Source organism: Phocoena phocoena, chromosome 3 (genome assembly GCF_963924675.1).
Source record: "Phocoena phocoena chromosome 3, mPhoPho1.1, whole genome shotgun sequence".
NCBI lineage: Eukaryota > Metazoa > Chordata > Mammalia > Artiodactyla > Phocoenidae > Phocoena > Phocoena phocoena.
The window spans coordinates 38,733,615-38,758,162 of record NC_089221.1 but is presented as its reverse complement, the minus strand read 5'-3'; the positions used below and the strand labels follow the sequence as shown (position 1 = coordinate 38,758,162).

General features: G+C 36.0%; 1 protein-coding gene across 2 annotated transcripts in view; it reads right to left on the bottom strand.

The window, feature by feature from the left end:
• PARP8 (poly(ADP-ribose) polymerase family member 8) overlaps positions 1 to 24,548 on the bottom strand; it is a 177,813-nt gene that overhangs the window by 48,286 nt on the left and 104,979 nt on the right. For both annotated transcript variants that reach the window (XM_065875479.1, XM_065875480.1), the window contains 3 exons: positions 16,665 to 16,725; positions 16,137 to 16,227; positions 4,073 to 4,139 (listed from right to left, as the gene is read on the bottom strand). In XM_065875479.1, coding sequence (XP_065731551.1) covers positions 4,073 to 4,139; positions 16,137 to 16,227; positions 16,665 to 16,725 — 219 coding nt within the window. The remainder of the gene's footprint in view (positions 1 to 4,072; positions 4,140 to 16,136; positions 16,228 to 16,664; positions 16,726 to 24,548) is intronic.

Here is a 24,548-nt window from a genome sequence, read left to right as displayed (position 1 = left end):
GCCTTGTTTTCTGAGAAGGGTCTCAGGCTATGACAGCTTCTCTGGATCCCATCCCTCCAGTGACAATGGAGGAGAGTCCCTTAAGGCTGATGATTAAGTAGAGGCAAAATTTTACAATTAAACATTGTGCGCAGTAAATTAAACATTTTGATTTTCTTTCCCAAGTCAATTCAGCAGGTCCTGCTTTCCTGCTCTTTTCAGTTGTTTCTAACACAGATTGCTTTTGGACCAGGAAGATGGTACCAATATCTACTATTTACAATACAGCAGGGTGTGAAAGAGGAACTTTATATACAGATTTTTTTTCTCCTTCCACACATTTCACAAGTAAGGTGAGGAAATGAAATCTGTCCAAGTTAGCCTGGATTGTAAGCAGAGCTGTAACACCTATGTTATCCAACACGGAGAGACCTATGTTAACGTATGTTATTCAAAAGGGGCAGCTGTGACTCTTAGCACTAGGTCAATTATTATTTTCTTGAGATCCTTCAGGTCTCACCACATTAACTCAGATCGCCAGAAACTACATCACTCAGACTAACTACCCCAAACTTTAGTGAGCTAGCTTGGATGAATTCAGAGGAAACGTGCAATTATTTGCGGTCTTTTTAGCTGCAGAGGTAGTGAGGAAGAAGGGGGTAAAGCTGCAGTCAGTGATGCATGATTCCAAATTTGCAGTAAATTCTCCCTAGAGCTCAGGACGAGGGTAAGTTCTTATTTTCCACTTAATTTTTGAAGGTTTTTTTCTCCCAAGATTTCATCAAGATTTAAATGTAACAGTAATATTAAGGTCATCATTTTCCCTTGTACTTAACCTGAAATCTCCAGTGACACCACCCTTTGTACAAAGCAGATTCAGATTCTTTTCCTCCTATGAAAAACTGCCATTCCTGTGTACCATTCCCTAAGAAACCAAGCAAGTGCTTCTCTGATTCTTGACAGGCTAACTGGAACAAAAAATAACAAGTAACAGAGCTAAAATTGTTCCCACTTTCATATTACATTAGCGTTCTAAAGTGTGACTTCAACATCTAAAACTAGTAATTCCTAAACTTGCACACCCAAATCCCTACATGGTCTTGGATTCGAAAGGGAGGAGTTAACTACCTCCTCTAAGAAATTCAATATAGTGTTTCATTTCAACTGTGATCTGAAATATACATATAAGCACATTTGGTATAACGACCACCCCCTTATAATAGAGAGCCACCGAGAGATTTCAGTGCTCACACTGGTGTTTGAGTTTGTGCTGTCACTAAGAAGAACTACTATAATTGCCATTGGCTGATGATAAAAGAAGGGAAAAAGACTTCAAGGTAAATTATACATTCACATCAACTGAAGACCGGATGAGGTCACAGCCAGCTATGTGAACAAAGCTTCCAGGGTAGTTCAGAAGAGAAAGGGAATACACGTGGGTAACGTGATCTTCTACATGCTGAAATAGGCACTATAGTAGTCAGTACTGTGTTCAAACTGTGGTGGTGAAACAGCTTCAGCGAAATGACACCACCCGTCAAATTAAATTAGTATATTAATTTGAAATTTGAATGTTTTATTTTGATTTGCACATCAGTTATAAATTGAATTTTGTGTTATAAATGTGAACTCAACATATGAAGAATTTACACCATACTTTATGTTTGTATGTACTTCAGGCAATGTTGGAGATTTGCAATGTATTTTTTTCCTTTTAAAAACAACTTAAGGGGCTTCCCTGGTGGCGCAGTGGTTGAGAGTCCGCCTGCCGGTGCAGGGGACACGGGTTCGTGCCCCGTTCTGGGAAGATCCCACATGCCGCAGAGCGGCTGGGCCCGTGAGCCATGGCCGCTAAGCCTGCGCGTCCGGAGTCTGTGCTCCGCAACGTGAGAGGCCACAACAGTGAGAGGCCCGCGTATCGCAAAAAAAACAAAAACAAAAACAGAAAAAAGCAACTTAAGTTTGATCAACATCAATTCAACATAAAGTCACACACAGTTTAAGATTATTTCCATAGTCTGTGATATGCTTCGCCTTTGATTGACAGATACCCTATTCAAGGCTGATCACTTTATTACATCTGTTTGGGGTCAGTATTTTCTCTTTCAGGCTCTTTTAATGACCTCACATTTCCCCAATATCCATTCAATGATGAAAATATATTCCAAGCCTTATTAAGACAAAGGAGTATCTAGGATTATATGAGAGGCAGATTAGTGGATGGATCAAAAGTATTGATATGGAGTCAAATTCTGGCTGTACCACCTTCTCATTGTGTGAGCTTAACCAAGTTGCTTAAGCTCCCGGGGCCTGGGCTTCATCATCTAGGAAACGTGGAGAGGAACAGTACCTGCTTGATAGGGTTGCTGTGAAGATCAAGGGAGCTAATATACGTCACTATTCTAAGTGCCTGACATGTAAGCAGCACTGCATAGGCATTTGCTGTTGCTGTTGTTTAGACTCTTACTGCCAGAAACACACAAGATAAAGAACCACAGAAAAAGTTTAATGAGTCTTTCTTATTTCCTGAGCAAAAACAAAGGGCCTAGATTCTAAATCTGCCTTCCTAACTTGCTGTATGTTTCTGGAAAATAACCTCTTTATATTTCGATTTCCTCTTATGACATTGTGAGGATGAGATCAGATTTTGAAATTTTATTATATATAATTTTAGACTAGAAGATCACAGACAAACCCAGTTATTTATAATTAAGGAAAGAAACTAAATTAGTCTAAAATTTATCAAGGGTCATTAAATAAAGTTCTAGTTCATATACCAAATTTTTCATATAATTAAAATTTGTCCATAAAAGTAAATAACTTTTTAAAAATGTCAAACATTTGGGTGGAACTATTAATAAAATGTTACGTATTCTACAAGGTGATTCAACAGTGAATACAGAGTATAGCTTTCCTTAATTTCTCAGGGTTGGGATTACACACATAATTTCTTTTTCTGAGCTCAATGTCATTAAGGGTAGGAAGCTATCTATTCCTAGACTTCTGTGCTTTTATAATTGTTGTCTCATTTGGAACAATGGCATTTCACCCCCCCCCCCAAAAAAAAGTTCTGAAGTGGCTTACAAAAGTACATAAAGTAGAACTCCGGACTTTGAGTGATAATCATAGTCAATATAGATTCTTCAGTTGTAACAAATGCACCACTCCAGCAGGAGATGTTGATAATAGGGAAGCTATGGGCAGGGGCATATGCAAAATCTCAGTACCTTCCTCTCAATTTTGCTGTGAACCTAAAACCGCTCTAAAAAAAATGAGGGAGAAAATTGGATGAGGGAAAAAAATCATAGGCGGGGGAGAAAAAAACATGTGCTAAGATGAGGTGGTGGCCAACTTGAATGGCTTAACATAGAAGGCAGGCTCCATGCTTAGTTCCAAGACCTGTAAGATACTGGCTTGAAAAACAAAATCCAATTGAAAAAACAAAGCCAATTGCACTGGAAAAGGATACCTAATCCGGTACAGGAAACCAAGAAAATTTCCCCTGTGATATTTTTTCCCTCACCCAATTTTCTCCCTCATTTTAAAAATTATTTTTAATTTAATGACTTTATTTTTTTAGAGCAGTTTTAGGTGCACAGCAAAATTGAGAGGAAGGTACAGAGATTCTGCATATGCCCCTGCCCATAGCTTCCCTATTATCAACATCTCCTGCCGGAGTGGTGCATTTGTTACAACTGATGGATCTATATTGAGTCCTTAAAAAGAAAACACTGCATAATATAATGTGCTAAATATATGTTGCAAATTGAATTTAGTTTCAAAGATGTGGAATTCTAAACATTAAGGGTTTATTTTCTAATTTTTATATGCCCACCTCCTCAGGTGGAAGGCAGGATGTTAGAGGGAGGAGAGTGAATCCAGGGGGGGCAGATGGAAGGAATCTGGCTCAGTTCTAAAGTGAGCTCTGCCAACTAAATTATTGATGCAGCTCTTAGCATCAGGACGACTTCCGCTCCTGAGGCATTTACTTCAAAAAGCTTTGTTGAATAAAAACAGGGCGGGGAGTGGTGAGCAAAATGAGAACTCAGTTCTCTTTAATAGAAATTTGTTTTTTATTCATCGGAAAACTTACTTTTTCAGCTGATGTCCCAGTCCAAATCTCTCTTTTGTGGAAATCTGAAAGACATCAACAGTGGGCACTGCAAAGGAAAAAAAATCAGCCTAAATGTTGAGTTGAAACTCAACCATCAGCCAGGAAAAAGTCTGAAAAGTAATATATATATATATTACTATGTCTATGTAATATATATGTATATACATACACACTTTAAAATAGTCTACACACAATCCTACACATGGCTATTTATGCTTTATAGAGAGATACTGGAGATCATTCTAGGTTAGTATATATTATATATACTAATGTATACTATACGCATATGTAAATGCACAATATATATAATAATGAAGAATGATCTCAAAAATATATATTAAGTGTAAATAGCAATGTGTAGGATAGTTTGCACACTGTTCCTTAGGTGGAAGAGAGACATGTTTGTATACACACTGACCTTTTAAGAATAAAACAATGGAGGATGACAGTAGGCATAGGCTACTCACTTTTCACTGCACAACCTCTTGTGTGCTTCATATTTTTATCAGATATATATATTTCTATAAGTTAATAACTATGCTGCTTATGAAATTGATAACCTCCAAAAGAGTCACTCACCATTCATTATTCACTGGTGTAAAGGGTATTTATTGTTTTCTCACTGTGCCAGCCACTATAGATAGAGAAGCAAAAAACACACACCAATATCCCTGCTCTCATGAGCCTTAGTAAAGAGAAAGAGACAGACAAAAAATATATAAGAAAATAGATTAAATGTCACGTGGTGATAAAGGCTCTGGATAAAAATAAAGACAGAAAAGGGTGGGGGAGCTGAAGGTTATGTGGGCATAAACAGACTTCAACATCAGATAATATGGCATGACGAAAAGGATCCCAGCCAGAGGAAACACAGGGCAGTGCCCCTGAGGAAGAAATGTGCTTCAATATTCTAGGACCAGCAGGGAGAGCTGGAGAGGAGTGAACAAGGTATCTCATTAGGAGATGAGATGAGAAAAGGACCACAAACAGTGTAGGTTCCCTGTAAAGAGCAAGGATAGAAATAGGAAAATCAGTCTGGAACTCATTACAGTAATTAAGGGAAGAGTATAGTGGCTTGGATTAGCAGAGATGGTGAACATTTTGGATTCACACTCTCTGGGAGAGCTGACAGATTTTGCTGATGGACTGAATTTAAAGTGTCAGAAAAAGAAAGGAGTCAGGGATGAATCAAAGGATTTTTGGCCTGAGCAACCAGAAGGACGAAACGTACCAACTCCTGGTACGTGAAAGACTGCAACAGAATCAGGTTTGGAGCAGTGGGGAAGACTGCCAACTTGACTCTGGCTATTGTAAATTTGAGATGCTTATTTGTCACTCAAGTGGAAAAGTTAAGTAGGCAACTGGATAAAGAAATCCAGTGTTTATGCATTTCGGATGAGAGGAATGTGCTAAAGACATAAATGTGGGGGGAATTCCCAGGCGGTCCAGTGGTTAGGACTCCGAGCTGTCACTGCCAAGGGTCGGGGTTCAACCCCTGGTAGGGGAACTAAGATCCCACCAGTCCCATGGCACAGACAAAAAAAAAAAAAAGACTTATATGTGGAAGAGCAAAAATACATATGTACTTAAAGGCACGAGGCTGGATGAGAAACTACGAGTGAGTGCAGATGGCGGAGAGAATTCTAAGGATTCAGCCTGAGCCATTCAGTATGTAGAGGCTCAGCAAACAAGGCTGAAGAGGAATGGCTGGGAGGATGGAAGATTACAGAATTAATATGTTAATCTGGACATATATTCAAAAAAATTTCCAAGGAGGGGGTAAACAACTGTTATCAAATGCTGCTAAGTTAATTAAGATGAGGATTCAAAATTGGTCATGGGGTCATTAAGCAATATTCTAGTCACTGGTGACATTGACAAGAGCAGCGTTTGTGAAATGATGCATCCAAAGCACATCTACAGCGTATTCAAGGAGAAAAAAAGAGGGAAGAAAATGAAGGAAGCTAGAGGGCAGACAGCAGAAGCAAGAAGAACTACAATCCTGCAGCCTGTGGAATGAAAACGACATTCACAGAAAGACAGACCAAATGAAAAGGCAGAGGACTACGTACCGGATGAAGGAAGAAGATAAAACCCCAGAAAAACAACTAATATATATGCTGTCTACAAGAGACACACTTCAGACCTAGGAACACATACAGACTGAAAGTGAGGGGATGGAAAAAGATATACCATGCAAATGGAAATCAAAAGAAAGCTGGAGTAGCAATACTCATATCAGATAAAAGAGACTTCAAAATAAAGAATGTTACAGGAGACAAGGAAGGACACTACATAATAATCAAGGGATCAATCCAAGAAGAAGATACAGCAATTATAAATATATATGCACCCAATATAGGAGCACCTCAATACATAAGGCAAATGCAAAAAGCTATAAAAGAGGAAATCGACAGTAACACAATAATAGTGGGGGACTTTAACACCTCACTTACACCAATGGACAGATCATCCAGAAAGAAAATTAAGAAGAAAACACAAGCTTTAAATGACACAATAGAACAGATAGATTTAATTGATATTTACAGGACATTCCATCCAAAACCAGCAGATTATACACTTTCTTCTCAAGTGCGCAAGGAACATTCTCCAGGACAGATCACATCTTGGGTCACAAATCAAGCCTTGGTAAACTTAAGAAAACTGAAATCAGGGCTTCCCTGGTGGCGCAGTGGTTGAGAGTCCGCCTGCCGACGCAGGGGACGCAGGTTCGTGCCCCGGTCCGGGAAGATCCCACATGCTGCAGAGCGGCTGGGCCCGTGAGCCATGGCCGCTGAGCCTGCGCGTCCTAAGCCTGTGCTCCACAACGGGAGGGGCCACAACAGTGAGAGGCCCACATACAGAAAAAAAAAAAAAAAAGAAAACTGAAATCATATCAAGCATCTTTTCCAACCACAACGCTATGAGATTAGAAATAAATTACAGGGAAAAAAACACAAACACATGAAGGCTAAACAATATATTACTAACTAACCAAAACATCACTGAAGAAATCAAAGAGGAAATCAAAAAAAACCTAGAGAAAAATGACAACAAAACACGACAATCCAAAATCTATGGGATGCAGCAAAGCAGTTGTAAGAGGGAAGTTTAGAGCAATACAAGCCTACCTCAAGAAACAACAAAAATCTCAAATAAACAATCTAACCTTACATCTCACCTAAAAGAACCAGAGAAAGAAGAAGAAACAAAACCCAAAGTTAGTAGAAGGAAAGAAATCATAAAGATCAGAGCAGAAATAAATGAAATAGAAACAAAGAAAATAATAGCAAAGATCAATAAAACTAAAAGCTGGTTCTTTGAGAAGATAAACAAAATTGATAAACCTTTAGCCAGATTCATCGAGAAAAAGAGGGAGAGGACTCAAATCAATAAAATTTGAAATGAAAAAGGAGAAGTTACAACGGACACCGGAGAAATACAAAGCTCATAAAAGACTACTACAAGAAACTCTATGCCAATAAAACGTACAACCTGGAAGAAACAGACAAATTCATCGGAAGGTATAACCTTCCAAGACTGAACCAGGAAGAAATAGAAAATATGAACAGACCAGTCACAAGTAATAAAATTGAAACTGTGATTAAAAATCTTCCAGCAAACAAAAGTCCAGGACCAGATGGCTTCACAGGTGAATTCTATCAAACATTTAGAGAAGAGCTAACACCCATCCTTCTCAAACTCTCCCAAAAATTGCAGAGGAAGGAACACTCCCAAACTCATTCTACGAGGCTACCATCACCCTGATAGCAAAACCAGACAAAGATACTACAAAAAAAGGAAATTACAGACCAGTATCACTGATGAATATAGATGCAAAAGTCCTCAACAAAATACTAGCAAACAGAATCCAACAGCACATTAAAAGGACCATACACCATGATCAAGTGGTATTTATCCCAGGGATGCAAGGATTCTTCAATATACACAAATCAATCAATGTAATACACTATACTAACAATTAAAGAATAAAAACCATATGATCATCTCAATAGATGGAGAAAAAGCTTTTGACAAAATTCAACACCATTTATGATAAAAACTCTCCAGAAAGTGGGCACAGAGGGAACCTACCTCAACATAATAAAGGCCATATACGACAAACCCACAGCAAACATCATTCTCAATGGTGAAAAACTGAAAGCATTTCCTCTAAGATCAGGAACAAGACAAGGTTGCCCACTCTTGCCACTATTACTCAACATAGTTTTAGAAGTCCTAGCCACGGCAATCAGAGAAGAATAATAAACAAAAGGAATACAAATTGGAAAAGAAGAAGTAAAATTGTCCCTGTTTGCAGATGACATGACAGTATATACAGATAATCCTAAAGATGCTACCAGAAAACTGCTAGCGCTAATCAATGAATTTGGTAAAGTTGCATGATACAAAATTAATGCACAGAAATCTCTTGCATTCCTATACACTAACAATGAAAGATCAGAAAGAGAAATTAAGGAAACACTCCCATTCACCACTGCAACAAAAAGAGTAAAATACCTAGGAATAAACCTATCTAAGGAGGTAAAAGATCTCAGAAAACTATAAGACACTGATGAAAGAAATCAAAGATGACACAACCAGATGAAGAGGTATACCATGTTCTTGGGATGGAAGAATCAATATTGTGAAAATGATTAAACTACCCAAAGCAATCTACAGATTCAGTGCAATCCCTATTAAATTACCAATGGCATTTTTTACAGAACTAGAACAAAAATCTTAAAATTTGTATGGAGACACAAGGACCCCAAATAGCCAAAGCAATCCTGAGGGGAAAAAAAGGAGCTGGAGGAATCAGACTCCCTGACTTCAGACTATACTACAAAGCTACAGTAATCAAGACAATATGGTACTGGCACAAAAACAGAAATATAGATCAATGGAACAGGACAGAAAGCCTAGAGTTAAACCCATGCACCTATGGTCAACTAATCTATGACAAAGGAGGCAAGGATATGCAATGGAGAAAAGACAATCTCTTCAATAAGTGGTGCTGGGAAAACTGGACAGCTACATGTAAAAGAGTGAAATTAGTACACTCCCTAACACCATACACAAAAATAAACTCAAAATGGATTCAAGACCTAAATGTAAAACCAGACACTATAAAACTCATAGAGGAAAACATAGGAAGAACACTCTTTAACATAAATCACAGCAAGATCTTTTTTGACCCACCTCCTAGAGTAATGGCAATAAAAACAAAAATAAACAAATGGGACCTAATGAAACTTAAAATCTTTTGCACAGCTAAGGAAACTATAAACAAGACATAAAGACAACCCTCAGAATGGGAGAAAATATTTGCAAATGAATCAAAAGACAAAGGATTAATCTCCAAAATATATAAACAGCTCATGCAGATCAATATTTAAAAAATAAACAACCCAATTGAAAAATGGTCAGAAGACCTAAATAGACATTTCTCCAAGGAAGACATACAGATGGCCAAGAGGCACATGAAAAGCTGCTCAACATCACTAATGATTAGAGAAATGCAAATCAAAACTACAATGAGGTATCACCTCACACTGGTTAGAATGGGCATTATCAGAAAATCTACAAACAACAAATGCTGGAGAGGGTGTGGAGAAAAGGGAACCCTCTTGCAATGTTGGTGGGAATGTAAATTGATATAGCCACTACAGAGAACAGTATGGAGGTTTCTTAAAAAACTAAAATTAGAATTACCATATGACCCAGCAATCCCTCTACTGGGCATATACCCAGAGAAAACCATAATTCAAAAAGACACATGCACCCCAATGTTCACTGCAGCACTATTTACAGTAGCCAGGTCATGGAAGCAACCTAAATGCCCATCAACAGACAAATGGATAAAGAAGACGTGGTACATATATACAATGGAATATTACTCAGCCATAAGAAGGAACGAATTTGTAGAGATGTGGAACGACCTAGAGACTGTCATACAGAGTGAAGTAAGTCAGAAAGAGAAAAACAATATCATATTTAATGCATATATGTGGAATCTAGAAAAATGGTACAGATGAACCGGTTTGCAAGGCAGAAATAGAGACACAGATGTAGGGAACAAATGTATGGACACTAAGCGGGGTAAAGCAGTGGGGAGGTGGTGGTGGTCAGATGAATTGGGAGATTGGGATTGACATATACACACTAATATGTATTAAATAGATAACTAATAGGAACCTGCTGTAGAAAAAATAGATAGAATTTTTTAAAAAACTGAAGTAAGCTAATAGAGACAACTCTAATGAAGATATTTAACAGGCATGGGAAGCAGAGTGTTAGGGACTAAGTTAAGAGTGATTTGAGGTCTAAAGGTGTTTGTTTTAAAGATGAGAGGATTTTTTTTTTTTTTTCCCTGAAGGAAATCTTTTAGAAGAAAGGGACATGAACAGTACAAGAAGGAGAGAGAGAACTGCTGGAAGGGTATCTTAATTAGGTGAAAGGAGATGGAAGCTAGCATGCAAATGCAAGGATGATATCGCACAGGAGCATGGGTAGCACCATTCATACTAACAGTTGGGATCACTGTTAGTTATTAATAAGACAGAGCAAAGACTGACTTATTAATAGGACAGTCTCAGACCACACATGCTCCACATAGTAAACCAGGCTGGTATCCCCAATTGCCTCACCATCTTGGCCATTAGTCTGAGATACAAACACTCCACTGATCAAAGAAAATGGATGTTATATCACCCATCAGTTTCTTTCCTGAAAACATTCTAATCCTTAACATAGAGAGTACATCATTCCAATCCCATGTGTCCCAAACCCAAGGCTATAGAAAAGTGAATAAAAAATCCTAACTTGAAAACTCAGGGGAATTATTTTTTAAAGAAAAAGATGACAAAACTAGAACACAGTGTGCTCTCTCTAAGATTTAAGAAGACACAGTTTCTTCTCAGGCAGATGGAAAAAGTAACTGGGAAGATGGAGGCAAAGAAGCAAAAAGGACCTGGTTTAAAAAAATGCAGAAAAATCCAAAACACACTAGAACTGAAATCTTCACTGAAAAAAATTGTATAAGACACATATAGAGAGAAAGAAGAGGTATAATAGACACAACTGTTTATCCAGAATATACTAATTATCCTATAAATTAATAATACAAAGGCCAAAACTTATTCCTACTATGAATGACTAGAAAATAAATGTCACCAACATTGACTCAAATTAGTAGTATAAAATCTGAATGACCCCAAATTTTGGAATACACTGAAAGAGCTAACAAGATGTTACTTCTAAAAATATTCCAAAATTCAAGTGACAAAATTCTTATTACTATTAAAATTAATGCAATTAATTATTGTAATTTATTGTATTTAATGTATTCATATAAGATGTTAGTAATCAGTGAAATTGGAGGTAGAGTGTATGAGGACTCTGTACTACCTTTGCAGTTTTTCTGTAAACCTAAAAATGTTTTAGATTAATTTTTTTTAATGTTTGTAAAGGTAATAGATTTTTTTTTAAAGTACAGCAATTTATTAAACAAATACCTTTTATTTTTCTGATTTTTGTCCTGGAACAGGAAGAAATACCAAAAACATTTCAATGCTGAGGACTAAAACTCCAAATTGCAATGTACAAGATGGTTGGTGAGAAGTAAACAAAAGTAATTGTATGCCATCATACGAAAAGCAAGTCACATACAGAATAAAATTTCTTCCTGTACTATATCTACTAAGTTAAATCATGATGCTAATAATTATCAAATTACTACTAAGTACTTTCTTAGAATATATTATATGTATAGGAGTATATTCTAGTTCCTGACTGGGTTCACAAGAAATATAAAACCTAGGTCTACTATATATTCTTTTCTTCCTTCGAAGTGAGAGAGTGGCATGGACATATATATATACACTACCAAATGCAAAATAGATAGCTAGTGGGAAGCAACCGCATAGCACAGGGAGATCAGCTCAGTGCTTAGTGACCACCTAGAGGGGTGGGATAGGGAGGATGGGAGGGAGACACAAGAGGGAGGGGATATGGGGATATATGTATATGTATAGCTGATGCACATTGTTATACAGCAGAAACTAACACAACACTGTAAAGCGATTATACTCCAATAAAGATGTTAAAAAAAAAAGAACACATGGTGTTATGGGGATGGATGGTGGTGATGGCTGCACAACGATGTGAAAGTATTTAATACCACTGAACTGTGCACTTAAAAATGGTACATTTTATAATATGTTTACCACAATTTAAAAAAGGAAGGTAATAGATTTTTGATAGCCAAAACAATCAGTTAGAAAATAAACTGTAATATAAAAGTGCCATTAAGCAAACAAGTAGTACACAAATATTCAGGAATAAATTTAGCTAAAATCAGTCATTTAAGGCAAAAACAAAAACAAAACCCAAAAAACACAGAACTGTACAACATTTAAAAGTAGAATCTACAAATAAATGCTCCTTTATAGGAAAAGTAATAAATATTATAGAAATGTCTATTCTTCCAAAATTAAAAGTTTACCTCAACCAAACTCCCCACAGCATTCAGTTTTGGGGGCAATAGAATGAGAAAGATAAATACTAGTAAAATATTTTCTGTTTTACAAAAGGTAAAAGTTGTTCAATTTCTCCTTGTCTAATAATTTAGGTTGGGAAGGCAATAAGTGAGGGTCGCTCAAGATATGTGGAAATTAGTCGCACACTGTGATCGTGTAAATGTAGAGGTATCAATAATGAGAGGATCTGCACAGGCAAACATTTTTAATAACATCAGCTATTTATCACTTTAAACTAAAAGCAGCCCTGTCCTTGAGATCATAAACTAGACTTATATACTAGCAATTCTGGAAAAAATATCTAGTACCATAAGAATCATAACAACCTTTTCTTTTTAAAGTATATTCCCCCATGTACAATAAAAATAATCTTTATTTTTAACTTCAAATTGGATAAGGAGGTGTATTTCTTCAATTCTTATCAGAACTAACTCTAGAGTACAGTAAATGAGTAAATGTGGAATTCTCTTTTTGTTTTAAAGAAGTTTTAATATTTTATTTATTTTTATTTTTTGGCCGCGTACCATGTGGGATCTTTGTTCCCCGACCAGGGATCAAATCCGCACTCCCTGCACTGGAGCGTAGAGTCTTAACCACTGGACCGCCAGGGAAGTCCCTGGAACTCTCTTTCTTTACTATCCATTTTTTTTCCCCACACTGTCTCTGTATTTCCTGTTTTCATTATAAAGAGTCTTTACTCTTCTTATCGGAAGAAATTATACACAAATCACACTAATTTCTGAAAGAAGTGCATTTCGACACTGCTTGAATTCTGAGGAAAACAAAACTCACATCTATAGGAACAAAATTATAATTCTTGGACGATTATTGATTTTGTGAACAAAATTCAAAATGATGCATAAATAAAATGAAAGCAATTGATAATAAACGGGAAAATATGGTATCAGCAGAGATTGTAGTAAAATTAAAAATAGAAGGGGAACATTATATCAAAGACTAAATTATGAAAAAAATTCACTCAATGGAGTAGAAGACAAATGAAAAAAACTTAGAAAATCAGAGGTGATGGATGAAAGACTAAGAGAAATGATAAACAGCATGGAGGATACAGGAATTAGATCCAATCTACATATATTGGGGTGAGCAGATAAAGAAGGTAAGCATACCAATCAAAAATAAATATATAAAGAGTAGTATCAAGGAGAAAGAGAAAAAAATACCTCGATAAGTACATATAACAAAACATAAACAAAACCAAGATAGATTTCTTACAAATGAACAAAGTTAAACACTTCAGACACAGAGTAGCAGAAGTTCTTAAAGCACTTTTGCCTTTTTGGGGGGAACTGTTATAAGCCCATAAATTTATAGTTGGTCAAGTTTGTCTCATTCACAAAACAAAGAGTCATTCTTAGGTATGAAAAATGAAGCATAATCCTCACGTTTCTTTGGTTTACAAACTATTAAACATGTAAATCAACTAACAAAGATGAAAAAATAAGAAATTACAGATGAACTGTGATACTAAATAAATAGTATTGAGCAATAAAATGATCTAAACGTGAATTAAAATATAATTGTTGAAATATAAAACCATGCAAATGTGACAAATCTTTAAAGAGATACTGTGAATGGAAAATCTCTGCCTAAAATTCAAGATTACATAAACACATGAGTAACAGTGGTAAGATTACATAAAAGCATGCCACATCGTCATCTTGCACAGATGGAATTGGGGTGGGTAGAGATTAAATGACCCAATTTTCTTCCTAACCCCATTAATTAAAAGAAAAGTTCAGACATGAGGGGTTCTTTTGCTTTTAACCACCATCAGAATAAAATAGAATAAGTACATTTCAGATCACTAAAGAAAGAAAAATATTAGCGACACAGCAGAATACGTGGGAAAACAGCAAAAACTACACCTACAGGCTGGAATATTGTGCAACGACTGGAGGACAGGCTCATGACATAACATTAAGGCACACAGATATCTATACCATTTGATAGCAACTTTATGAAAATAAACCACATGTGCACAGAAAACAGAAACACCACCAACCGATTTACAGGTTTCTCAGTATAGAGGGATTATGAGGAATTAGTTTTCTTCTTTATTACATTTCTACATATTTGAAGTAATCAAAATAAAGATATGTAACATCTATTTGTCTTTGCCTAGTATTAAATCACATCAGTTACTATGTGTTACTGCATGTTGATTATTTAAGTAGAATACATTATCCAAAAATTTAAAAATGGTGACAACAGAGGCATTTTCAAAATGAGAGACTTTCCTATATATTTCATGAACTTGAAAGGGCAAATATTTTTCTTATGTGAAAACTAACAGTAGATATAAGTTCCATGATATGCCTAAAGAGAAATGTGCAGAGACCACGGTAATGTGTGCACAGCAGATCAAAAATGGCCACAATTTCGAGAGGTGCCGTCTATGTCCCTATCCCTTTATTCTGGGTGGGTTCATTGATAATTTTGATCAACAGAATACAGTGAAAGAGCCGTTAAGCCTTTTAGCACACCCTGTCTCTTGGAACACTTGCTTTCGGATCCCTGTCACCATACTACAAGAAGCCCAAACCACATGAAGAAGCCTTGTGTAAGGAGACACTCTAGTTAATAGCCCCAGCTGAGCCCTGTGTGGTCCCGAAATAACACCTGTATCAATTGCTAGCCATCTGAAATCCAACTATCTTGAGCATCCAACTAGTGGAGCCATTAATGACATAAACCCCGCCCACCACCTGACTGCAAAGGCACGGGAGACCCCAGGCAGGAGCTGCCCAGTTGAGCCCCAAAGAATGGTGAGAGAGAAGTTGTTTTAAGCCACTTCGTTTTAAAGTGGTTTGTTCTGCAGCAGTAGATAACTGCAATAATATGAATAGATGCAGTTGTGTGTGTGTGTGTGTGTGTGTGTGTGTGTGTATGACAGAGAGAGAGAGAGAGAGAGAGAGAGAGAGAGAGAGAGAGAGTGTATTAGTAGGCAGAGAAAACATTTAAATCCAGTAAGTCTTGGCAAGATTTATAATAGGGTCCTGTGTTATAAACAACTATTCCTTGAGATAAAGCAAAATCATCCCTTCAGGTATTGGAAAACAAAAATATTATTATGATCTCCATTTTCAAATACAGAAATATGTTACACTTAGGCTAAATTCATCAGTAATCAAAGGTGAGATAAGTAAACATTAAAATTAAATCTCAGGTTCAGAGACAGAAATAAACTTAAGAGCAACCCTAAGTATACTTACTGAGAATCTATTATATGCAAAATTCTCTTTTAGGTTTTATTGTGTTTGTTTCACAGCAACTTGTCAACTTCTGAAAACTATAAAACTAAATGTTATATGTTTCTGCTTCCAATAGTTATATTGGTCATAAAGCACCTCTGTTAGGATGCAAGTATATTTAAGTATCATTATGAAGACAGCTGCATTTATGTTCAGAATTACCAAATGAACAGTCATTTTACATAATGCACAACTAATGAACATTCAAAATAATAGAGAAATAAAACTAACCTGGGCCATTTAAATACTGTGTAAGCGAACAGTGTAGTCGGACAATTATAGGTTCTGTTCGAATCACTTCCCATGCCACAGCAATCTCCTCCTATGCAAATATTTGAAAGATGAATTAGTCATCTTTTAGAGTTCTTGATTTTTTTTCCAGATAAAATTTTTTAAACTTATTTTAAATCATTAAGGCCTATAAATTATTTCAAAACCTATTTGCTTGTGAAAAGAAAGCCAAAGTACTCTTAATTCTTGCCTTCTAAATATGAAAATTAAAGTGAAAACTTAAGAAATAATGATATACTACAAGCCCATAAGTTTCAGAATGTATTACAAGAACTGATGGAAAAAAAATATATGTATATAAAATCTCTGCTTTTTTGACAAGTCATAGCATTTCTTCATAAGTCACTTTGACAAAGTCATTATGTTACTTATAGTATTATGTACAATAGAAACTAAAATTAAATTTCTTCCAAGAATAAAAGTGTGTTTTTTAAATGTACCAATCATATTGCTTCAACGGATACTTACATCAAGAAAGCTAACATCAATATGCAGATCAATATCTACATCATCAATGGCTCCATATTCCCTGAAAGCAAAGATTAACATTATTTTTTTTCATTTTGCTTAAAAGATAGTGTGTCCTAGCTTATTTTAAATTAAAATTTAATCATGAATTTTCATCTCTGATTTCCACAGATAGCTCAGAAATGACTGTGGACATGAATTAACTAACTCAGTTTAGTTGGATTGTGGCCTTATGTGACCTCTTTATACCATATAGATATCTTTCCATCTTCGTGTTCAGGCAAATGCATGCATAAATTCAAGACTTATTTGGTTCATAGTTTCAAACATTCCCAGTTCTCTGTGACAAATTAAACAATCTTCTTATGTGACCACTCGCTTTCCACTGTACTCTCTGAAGATGAAGGGCTGCCTCTAAGGACAAGAATGGAGTTTCTGACACAAGGAAGGATAAGTGACTGCCACAATAAAGTGCCCATAAATTTTCCTGTCACATTAGACTGTGGTTCTGAAACTGGTCCAGGTGTTCTGCCACTTAAATGTCACTATGTTTTGACAGCCAGCTCTAAAGGTCTGATGTATCAAAATTAAAACAAGAAACAACAGTATATTCCACATAAAGACATGATGGAGACCAACTTTTCTCCAGCCAACGTAGTGCCACACTAGTAGTGCCACAAACTAGTTAACAAAGATCATAAAAACAGCAATTTTTATATTCTCCATACACACATCCCTATTTTTGATATTGTAATAAATTTCTTAAGTTACAAATACAAATCATAGTGAGGGAGAAAACTACAGAGATAACAGAAATTATAAAAGTTAATGGACAATATTTATTGAGCACTTTCATGCCAGAAATCGTTCTAAGGATTTTGCATACCTGCGATCATAGTGCCCTATAGGTACTACCACTATTTCCAATTTATATGCCCATTAACTGAGGCTCAGAGTAATAAAGTAACTCACCTGTCATCACTTTGTAGCAGAGCTGGGATGTGAATACACGTATCCTATTTACTTATGCAAGTGCTTAGCCGATTCGATATTCAATAAACTATCACTTACCACTCTGTGTTGGAAACCAGGTCAAACATTAATGGATGATCTCATTAGGTCCTCATTATAGCCTTCTGACAGGGATACTATAATTATCCTCATTCGCAAATGAGGAAACTGAGGTTTAGGAAAGCGAAACAAGTTGTCAAAGGGCAGATAAGAAGTCAGTGGGAAGCCAGGCATTGAACTCACGTTCAACTTCACAATTGTACAGTACAGTATCTGGCACATAGTAAGTACTCAATGAAAATTTCTGTGTATGATATATGCAAATAATGCTAACAGAGTACAAAACTATGGCACTTTTATAGGGTTTAGAGAAGGCATTTTTAATGATTAAATGGCTTTATGTAATTTGATGAATAAAGGAATCTAGAGGGTCCTTTTGCTTTTTGATATCAATGACCAAAAACATGCAGCATGTTAGAAAATAATAACTCAGCCTCTATGCTTTCTCCTTCCTCTCCTTAGAAATATATCAAAACACTGAGCACATTTTCACTATTTATGAAATTACTTTTTGTTTTTTCATGGTCATATTTTTAAAGGTTACATAAAGAAGAAAAGAATAGGAATTCTTTAATTGCCTGTGTCAAAACATCTGTGCTATTCATAAAGGATAAAAACCTTTATAACCCTTTACAAATATAGACATATATGCAAATTTAGATACAAAAGTATGCCAACTTAGTTATGAAATTATACAGAAACTAAGACAAGAAGAAGGACCAAGCACAAGAACCATTTCTTTTATGCCTCTACTTCAGGGTTCAGAAAACTTTTCCTATAAAGGTCAAAAGAGTAAATATTTTAGGTTTTTCAGGCCACATCGAGTCTCTGTTGCATATTTCTCTTAAGAAGTCAAATAACCTACAGCCAGGCATGTTAAAAGAGAGCCATTAAATACAATGATGAGGATAGATCACTAATGATGTGCAAAAGACATTTTGGTGAGACAAAGAGGCCTTGACAACAACCATTCCCAAGAAAATTATAACAAATACGTGCAAACTTTTACCTAGAAGGATGTATGTAAGAGTAGAAATTAGAAAAAAAAAAAAGAATATTGAATAATAAGGATATAAATGATGGCACGTTAATATAATCTTTTAAAATTACCCATTATTAAAAATATTGATATAAAAACATTTAGTATCCTGAGGGAAATGTTCCAAATATACTGTTCACTGAGCAAGCAGATTACCAAAACACTATGGAAACTAAAACACTTTATTTAGATAAAATAGAAGTAGGAAAACCAAAAAAGTATAAAGAGTACTTATATATTAACTATAGGTTGTGGATACAATTTATTTTATTAAAAAATGTTATGTATTTTCTAAAAATATCTACTTTTTCTGATTACAATGGTAATATAGACTCATTATATAAAATGTGAGAAAGAGAAAAACAGACAATAGATAACTTGTAACACGGTCACTCAGAGACAATTCTTTTTGCTTATATCTCACTCCAGTCTCTTTCATATATTAATATATCATGTAATACACATGATTATTATTAAGGATAATAAGGTATGTAAAGATTTTTGTCCTGCTCTTTCACTTTTTCTATAATGAGTATTTTTTATATTGTGGAATATTCTTCAAAACCATAAATTTAAATGTCTGTATTTATATGAATAAAGTTATGTAATACAACATTAGGTTGCTTTCAACTTTTTTACACTATAAATATTGATAAATAGCTCTCTGGATAAAAATCGATGTGCAGCTGTCTTCCCAGAGAATAATTTCTAGAATTACTGAGTAAAATAAATAGTATAACTATATTTGGGAGTCTTAATATATACTGTTTAGTTACTATTTTAAAAGGTTAAAACAACTTATAATCGCACCAGTGAGGATCCCCCAGTGACCATTTTCCACATGATCATCATCGCCAGGCATTTCTTTCTCCCATCTTTGCCAGTTTCAGAGGCGAGAATAATTTTGGATTTATTTATGATGGCAAGACTTGGGTATGTTTAGAGGCAGAGCAAAAGGAATCAAGAGATAACAAAAGTCAGCACAAACCTTACCCACAGCTGTTTTCTTCAAAAATAGATTTCCAGATCACTTCAACGGAATTTATCATAACGTTATGATCAGAATGTGATATACGTTCCTTATAAAACCTTTAATATGTGAATTCTGAAGTATTCCTTACATGATTTCTTCAGCATTTTTCTGGTTAAAAGTTAGTATTTTCCCAGTTACCAATACTATCAATTTCTTTCCAAAAAAAAGTAACTAAAGGGTTACAAGTGTTCTTCTTCACCACAGCAGAGCATAAATACAGAATTTTAAGGAGGCAGAGGCATTAAAGGTTTGCAATTAGCCGGATTCTGCAGGTGTAGATCTGTAAATAGTTACACTTTTGTTTTTATGCCACACTTCAAAGAACTCACAAAAACACTGTGTATATGCAAACCAATTTCCCTTGTGATGCCCTTTTTATATATTGCCAGTAATTTCACGTTTCCCACTGCGAGATTACAAAGCGTGATTACAGCCTGTCCAGATGCAGCGGCCCAGCCATCAGGATTGCTTCTGTATCTGAGTATCTTTCAGTAGCCCTAGATCTCATGAATAGCAAACGCAGAATCAAGGCGAATGCTTGAAATACGAATGCAACTTGAACTGTGAATCTTGACATCTGATTGTGTACTGAATGCTGTATCGGGTTTATAATAATTCAAAACAATTCCGTGCACTGCCTGTATTTATTCACTATGAAAAGTTCACATCAAATTGAACTTGAATACTTTTTTAAGAGAAGGGAGACTACACAGAAATGATCTGATGCAGTTGTTTTACTCTGGGACTGAGGGCTTGAGAAGAACTGCTCCAGAAATTTCTTTTCAGCATCTGAGTTATTAGTCTTTGAATTGACATATCTTGAAATCCAGCCATCTGATTTGGACTACTTGCATGTGACCTAGTTCATTTAAGAACATATGTATGAAATATATTTTTCTATGAACATGCACTGTTGAGGGCACTATGTGTTAGAATTCTTAGCAATTCATTCTCCTGTTTTTTAGTGGAACTAATCAAGACAACATCCTCATTAATGATACCACATACATACTTACAATATATTAAATGTTAGACCATCTATGTTGGTCCTCCTTTCTCTATAAAACCACAGCTTATTTATTATACTGTTGTGATGTTTTATAATACTATCTGATCAAAATTAGCAGGACTGTGCTGGTTATAAAAATATATTTTAGACAGATAGCCTTCCCTTATCAACTGTCAAGGAAATTATATGCGTACACACACATACATGAAACTCTATCACAAGTTCTTGGGAAATAAACCTCTATTGCTATTTAGTTATTTCTGCTTTCAACAATTAGTCAGTTATATTTGGAGAAGAAATATATTTTGTGAAGAAACATACACCTTCCTATGACATCTGAAACTCAACAGCTTGTGTGTCTATCTCTGCATGCCTACTCAGTGTGTGTTTCATGCTCAGTGTGGGAGAGATGTTTGTGAATGGGCCAAGAAATATGCAAACTCAGTAGTTGGGAAGAAGTCTTGGCAGATTAAAGCATTTGCAAGACTGTATTCATGGTAGCTATAAATTTCTCTAAAGGACAACAGGGCTAAGAAGAATTTAAAAATTAGATCCAGATAAGAAAGGAAACCCATATAAAATAAACAGTGTATAAGAGGTACAGTGTAAACACTTGCTACAACTCTGCCCTCCGTTCAAAAGTCCTTGGTTTTGCTTGAGGAAAGCACAGGCATTGGAAGAAGAGGTGACTGTCTGGGATCTCACATTCTGAAGCTTGCATCTAGGTTTTATGACAGTGTTTTTGAAAAATAGTCTCCTGTTTGTCTCTTTCTTCTGTGTGCCTCCTGCCATCACTTTCCCCTGGTTTTCAGTTCAGACTGCTTTTCCATGGGCTCCAGAGGCAGAAGCGGGAGAATCAGTAATGCTGCAAAGGACATTACAAACATCCAACCCAAGATCTTTTGATGAATGACATACTTCGGTGTAGGTTAAGTTATGCTGTAGTAACAAACATCCTCAAAATCTCACTGGTTTAACGCACAAAAAAAGGATTTATATCTCACTCACACTACCTGCTTACTATGGAATCAGAGGACTAGAAAGAATGCTATTCATTGTAGTCGCCAAGGGGTCCAGAGTGGTGGAGTACTGAAGATGTGGGAACTCACACACTAGCACTTTGGCTCACATTTCACTGGCCAACACTAGTTGTGTGTCCACTGCTGATATTATAAGAGGTAGGGACAGGACTTCCCTGGTGGTGGTGCAGTGGTTAAGAATCCTCCTGCCAATGCAGGGGACACAGGTTTGAGCCCTGGTCCAGGAAGACCCCACATGCTACGTAGCAACTAAGCCCGTGCAAAGCCACAGCTGCTGAGCTTGCGCTCTAGAGCCCGTGCGCCACAACTACTGAGCCTGCGTGCCACAACTACCAAAGTCCGCGCACCTAGAGCCCGTGCTCCGCAACAAAAGAAGCCACCGCAAGGAGAAGCCCGCGCACCGCAATGAAGAGTAGTCCCTGCTCACCGCAAAAGCCCACGCACATCAATGAAGACCCAACGCAGCGAAAAAATAAATTAATTAATTTAAAAAAAAAAAAAAGAGATAGGGAAATACAATCCTGCCATCTGCCAGAAGAGGAGAACCAGAGATCTGTTAAGTAGTCCTACTGGCCCACTACTAATGGAAATCCAGAGAAATTAAAGTGGTCCACCCTGATTTATGTGGCTTTTTCTTTCCTTCTTCTCTCTCTCTCTCTCTCTCAGTGGTATAGCTTCCTCAAACCTTAAAAAAATCCTCTGCATGCCCTGTCCTCCAAAACATCAACTCCAAAATTACAATCATCCAACCACAAAAAGTGATCAAAGTGAATAGTCAAAATCTTGCAATCTTCCGACCTACTTTAAGATTAGCCACAATACAAAGATTGGAATATTACTCAGCTGCCTTCAGTTCTTTAAATGGACGATGGATGATCATAAAGCAAAGGATATTTTATTTGGGGTAAAAGTTTGAAACATCATCAGCAAATTATCAGAATCATTTCATTCCCAACCAAATGAGAATTTTGTGATTTGTAATTTCCTGCTTTCTAAAAATATTAGTCTCAAATTGTTTTCAATAGCACTGATCATTTTTTAAATGAATACATGACTATAGGAGTAAATTTATAATAAAAACATAAAATAACGTCATTTTGTTGCATGATTCAAGATGAGACACATGCAGACTGATCAGGGGGTTAACCATGCTCCCCCAGAGACCTAACTCACTTCCTGCACAAGAGCCTGTGAATCAGAATTGTCATCAATGTTTCCAAGTATGGTTCAACCCAGCCAGAATGCTGCTTTTGAATGATTTGGCCAGGTAGAGCTAAAATTAGCTACTTAAGTAGTAAATTTATCATCGGTCACTTTTTCTATAACCTCCCTCAACCTACTAAAAGAGAGTTTTGCCTCAATTGAGGCAATCTCTGTTATTTTCTTCTCTTAAAGTGAACTCAGATGTGGTTAGCTGCCTTTCTCATTAGATGTCACATTAAAAAAAATGACAGCAAATAGCATATTATGCATATTGAGGTACTTTTGCTCTTCAAACTCCATTAAGTTCTTATGAAACTCAATTAAGTAAAAGAACAGCTAATTAGAACAGTCTCTTTTCAATAGACTTAAAACTTTGCAAAGAAGGTGACTCCAAGATCTTAGGCCTACCTACTCCTTTCTCCCATATGTCCAAGCCACAGTATTTGAGACCAGACAGTAAATTCATTCTTATTTATTTTAAGTAAATCACACTAGTCCTGCTGTGATTTCCCTTTATATCATGAGGCCTCTGGGAGGTTATTTATTCTGGAAACATCCTCTGTAGTTAGAGAAAATCTAGAGCAGGCAAGAACATGGCTTGCATTCATTGAGAGTTAAATTGGACCAAAACTTGTAAGTGAAAGAGGCAAGGGGAAAATAATCAAAACCATTTATGACTTTAGACACTTCACTTGAATGAAATTCCAGATATTTATCTAATTTCAACAGTCCATAAATTATCAATATTTTATTAATAATGGAAGATACTAATAGAAATTATAAGTATTTACCACATGATGGTAATATAAGAAATTATCAAATGCTTGCTGAAGAAACAAAAATATTCATATATATATACATATATATATGATATGATTGAGGCCTAGATAGCATGGAAATATATGTAAAAAAGCTTTATAAAAGCAATCAATGTGTGGTAAAGTGATTCTCTAAACAAAAATACATATTTCAAATGAAAAGCAGCTAAATTCTATGTTGTATTGAATTAATCACATACAGACGTTTTTCTTTCATGGGGGAGAAGGTTAAACTACTGCGATTAAAGTTTTAAGCTTTCAACCAAAGTTTGACTAAAGTTAAAAAGATTAGTCATTGTTTTGGACTACTTATTTATTTATTTAGGCCGAGCCACACAGCTTGTGGGATCTTAGTTCCCCTACCAGGGATCGAACCCAGGTTCTCGGCAGTGAGAGCACAGAGTCTTAACCACTGGACCGCCAGGGAATCCCTGGACAATTTATTGATAGTCCCTGTTGCCTTCTTCATTTATTCATTCTATAATACTTATGGAATCTCCATATTCCTTATCCTGGAGCCAGAGCATAGATCAATTGTGAAATGATCACAGCTAATTTGCCAAAACTTTGGAAATTGCAGATTTGCTTTTCCAAGTATAATCCCAATCACCCTCACTCAGTTGTAGCCTAATATCCCTCTATGAGCAGGAGGGAGAGGGTCCGGGTGTACG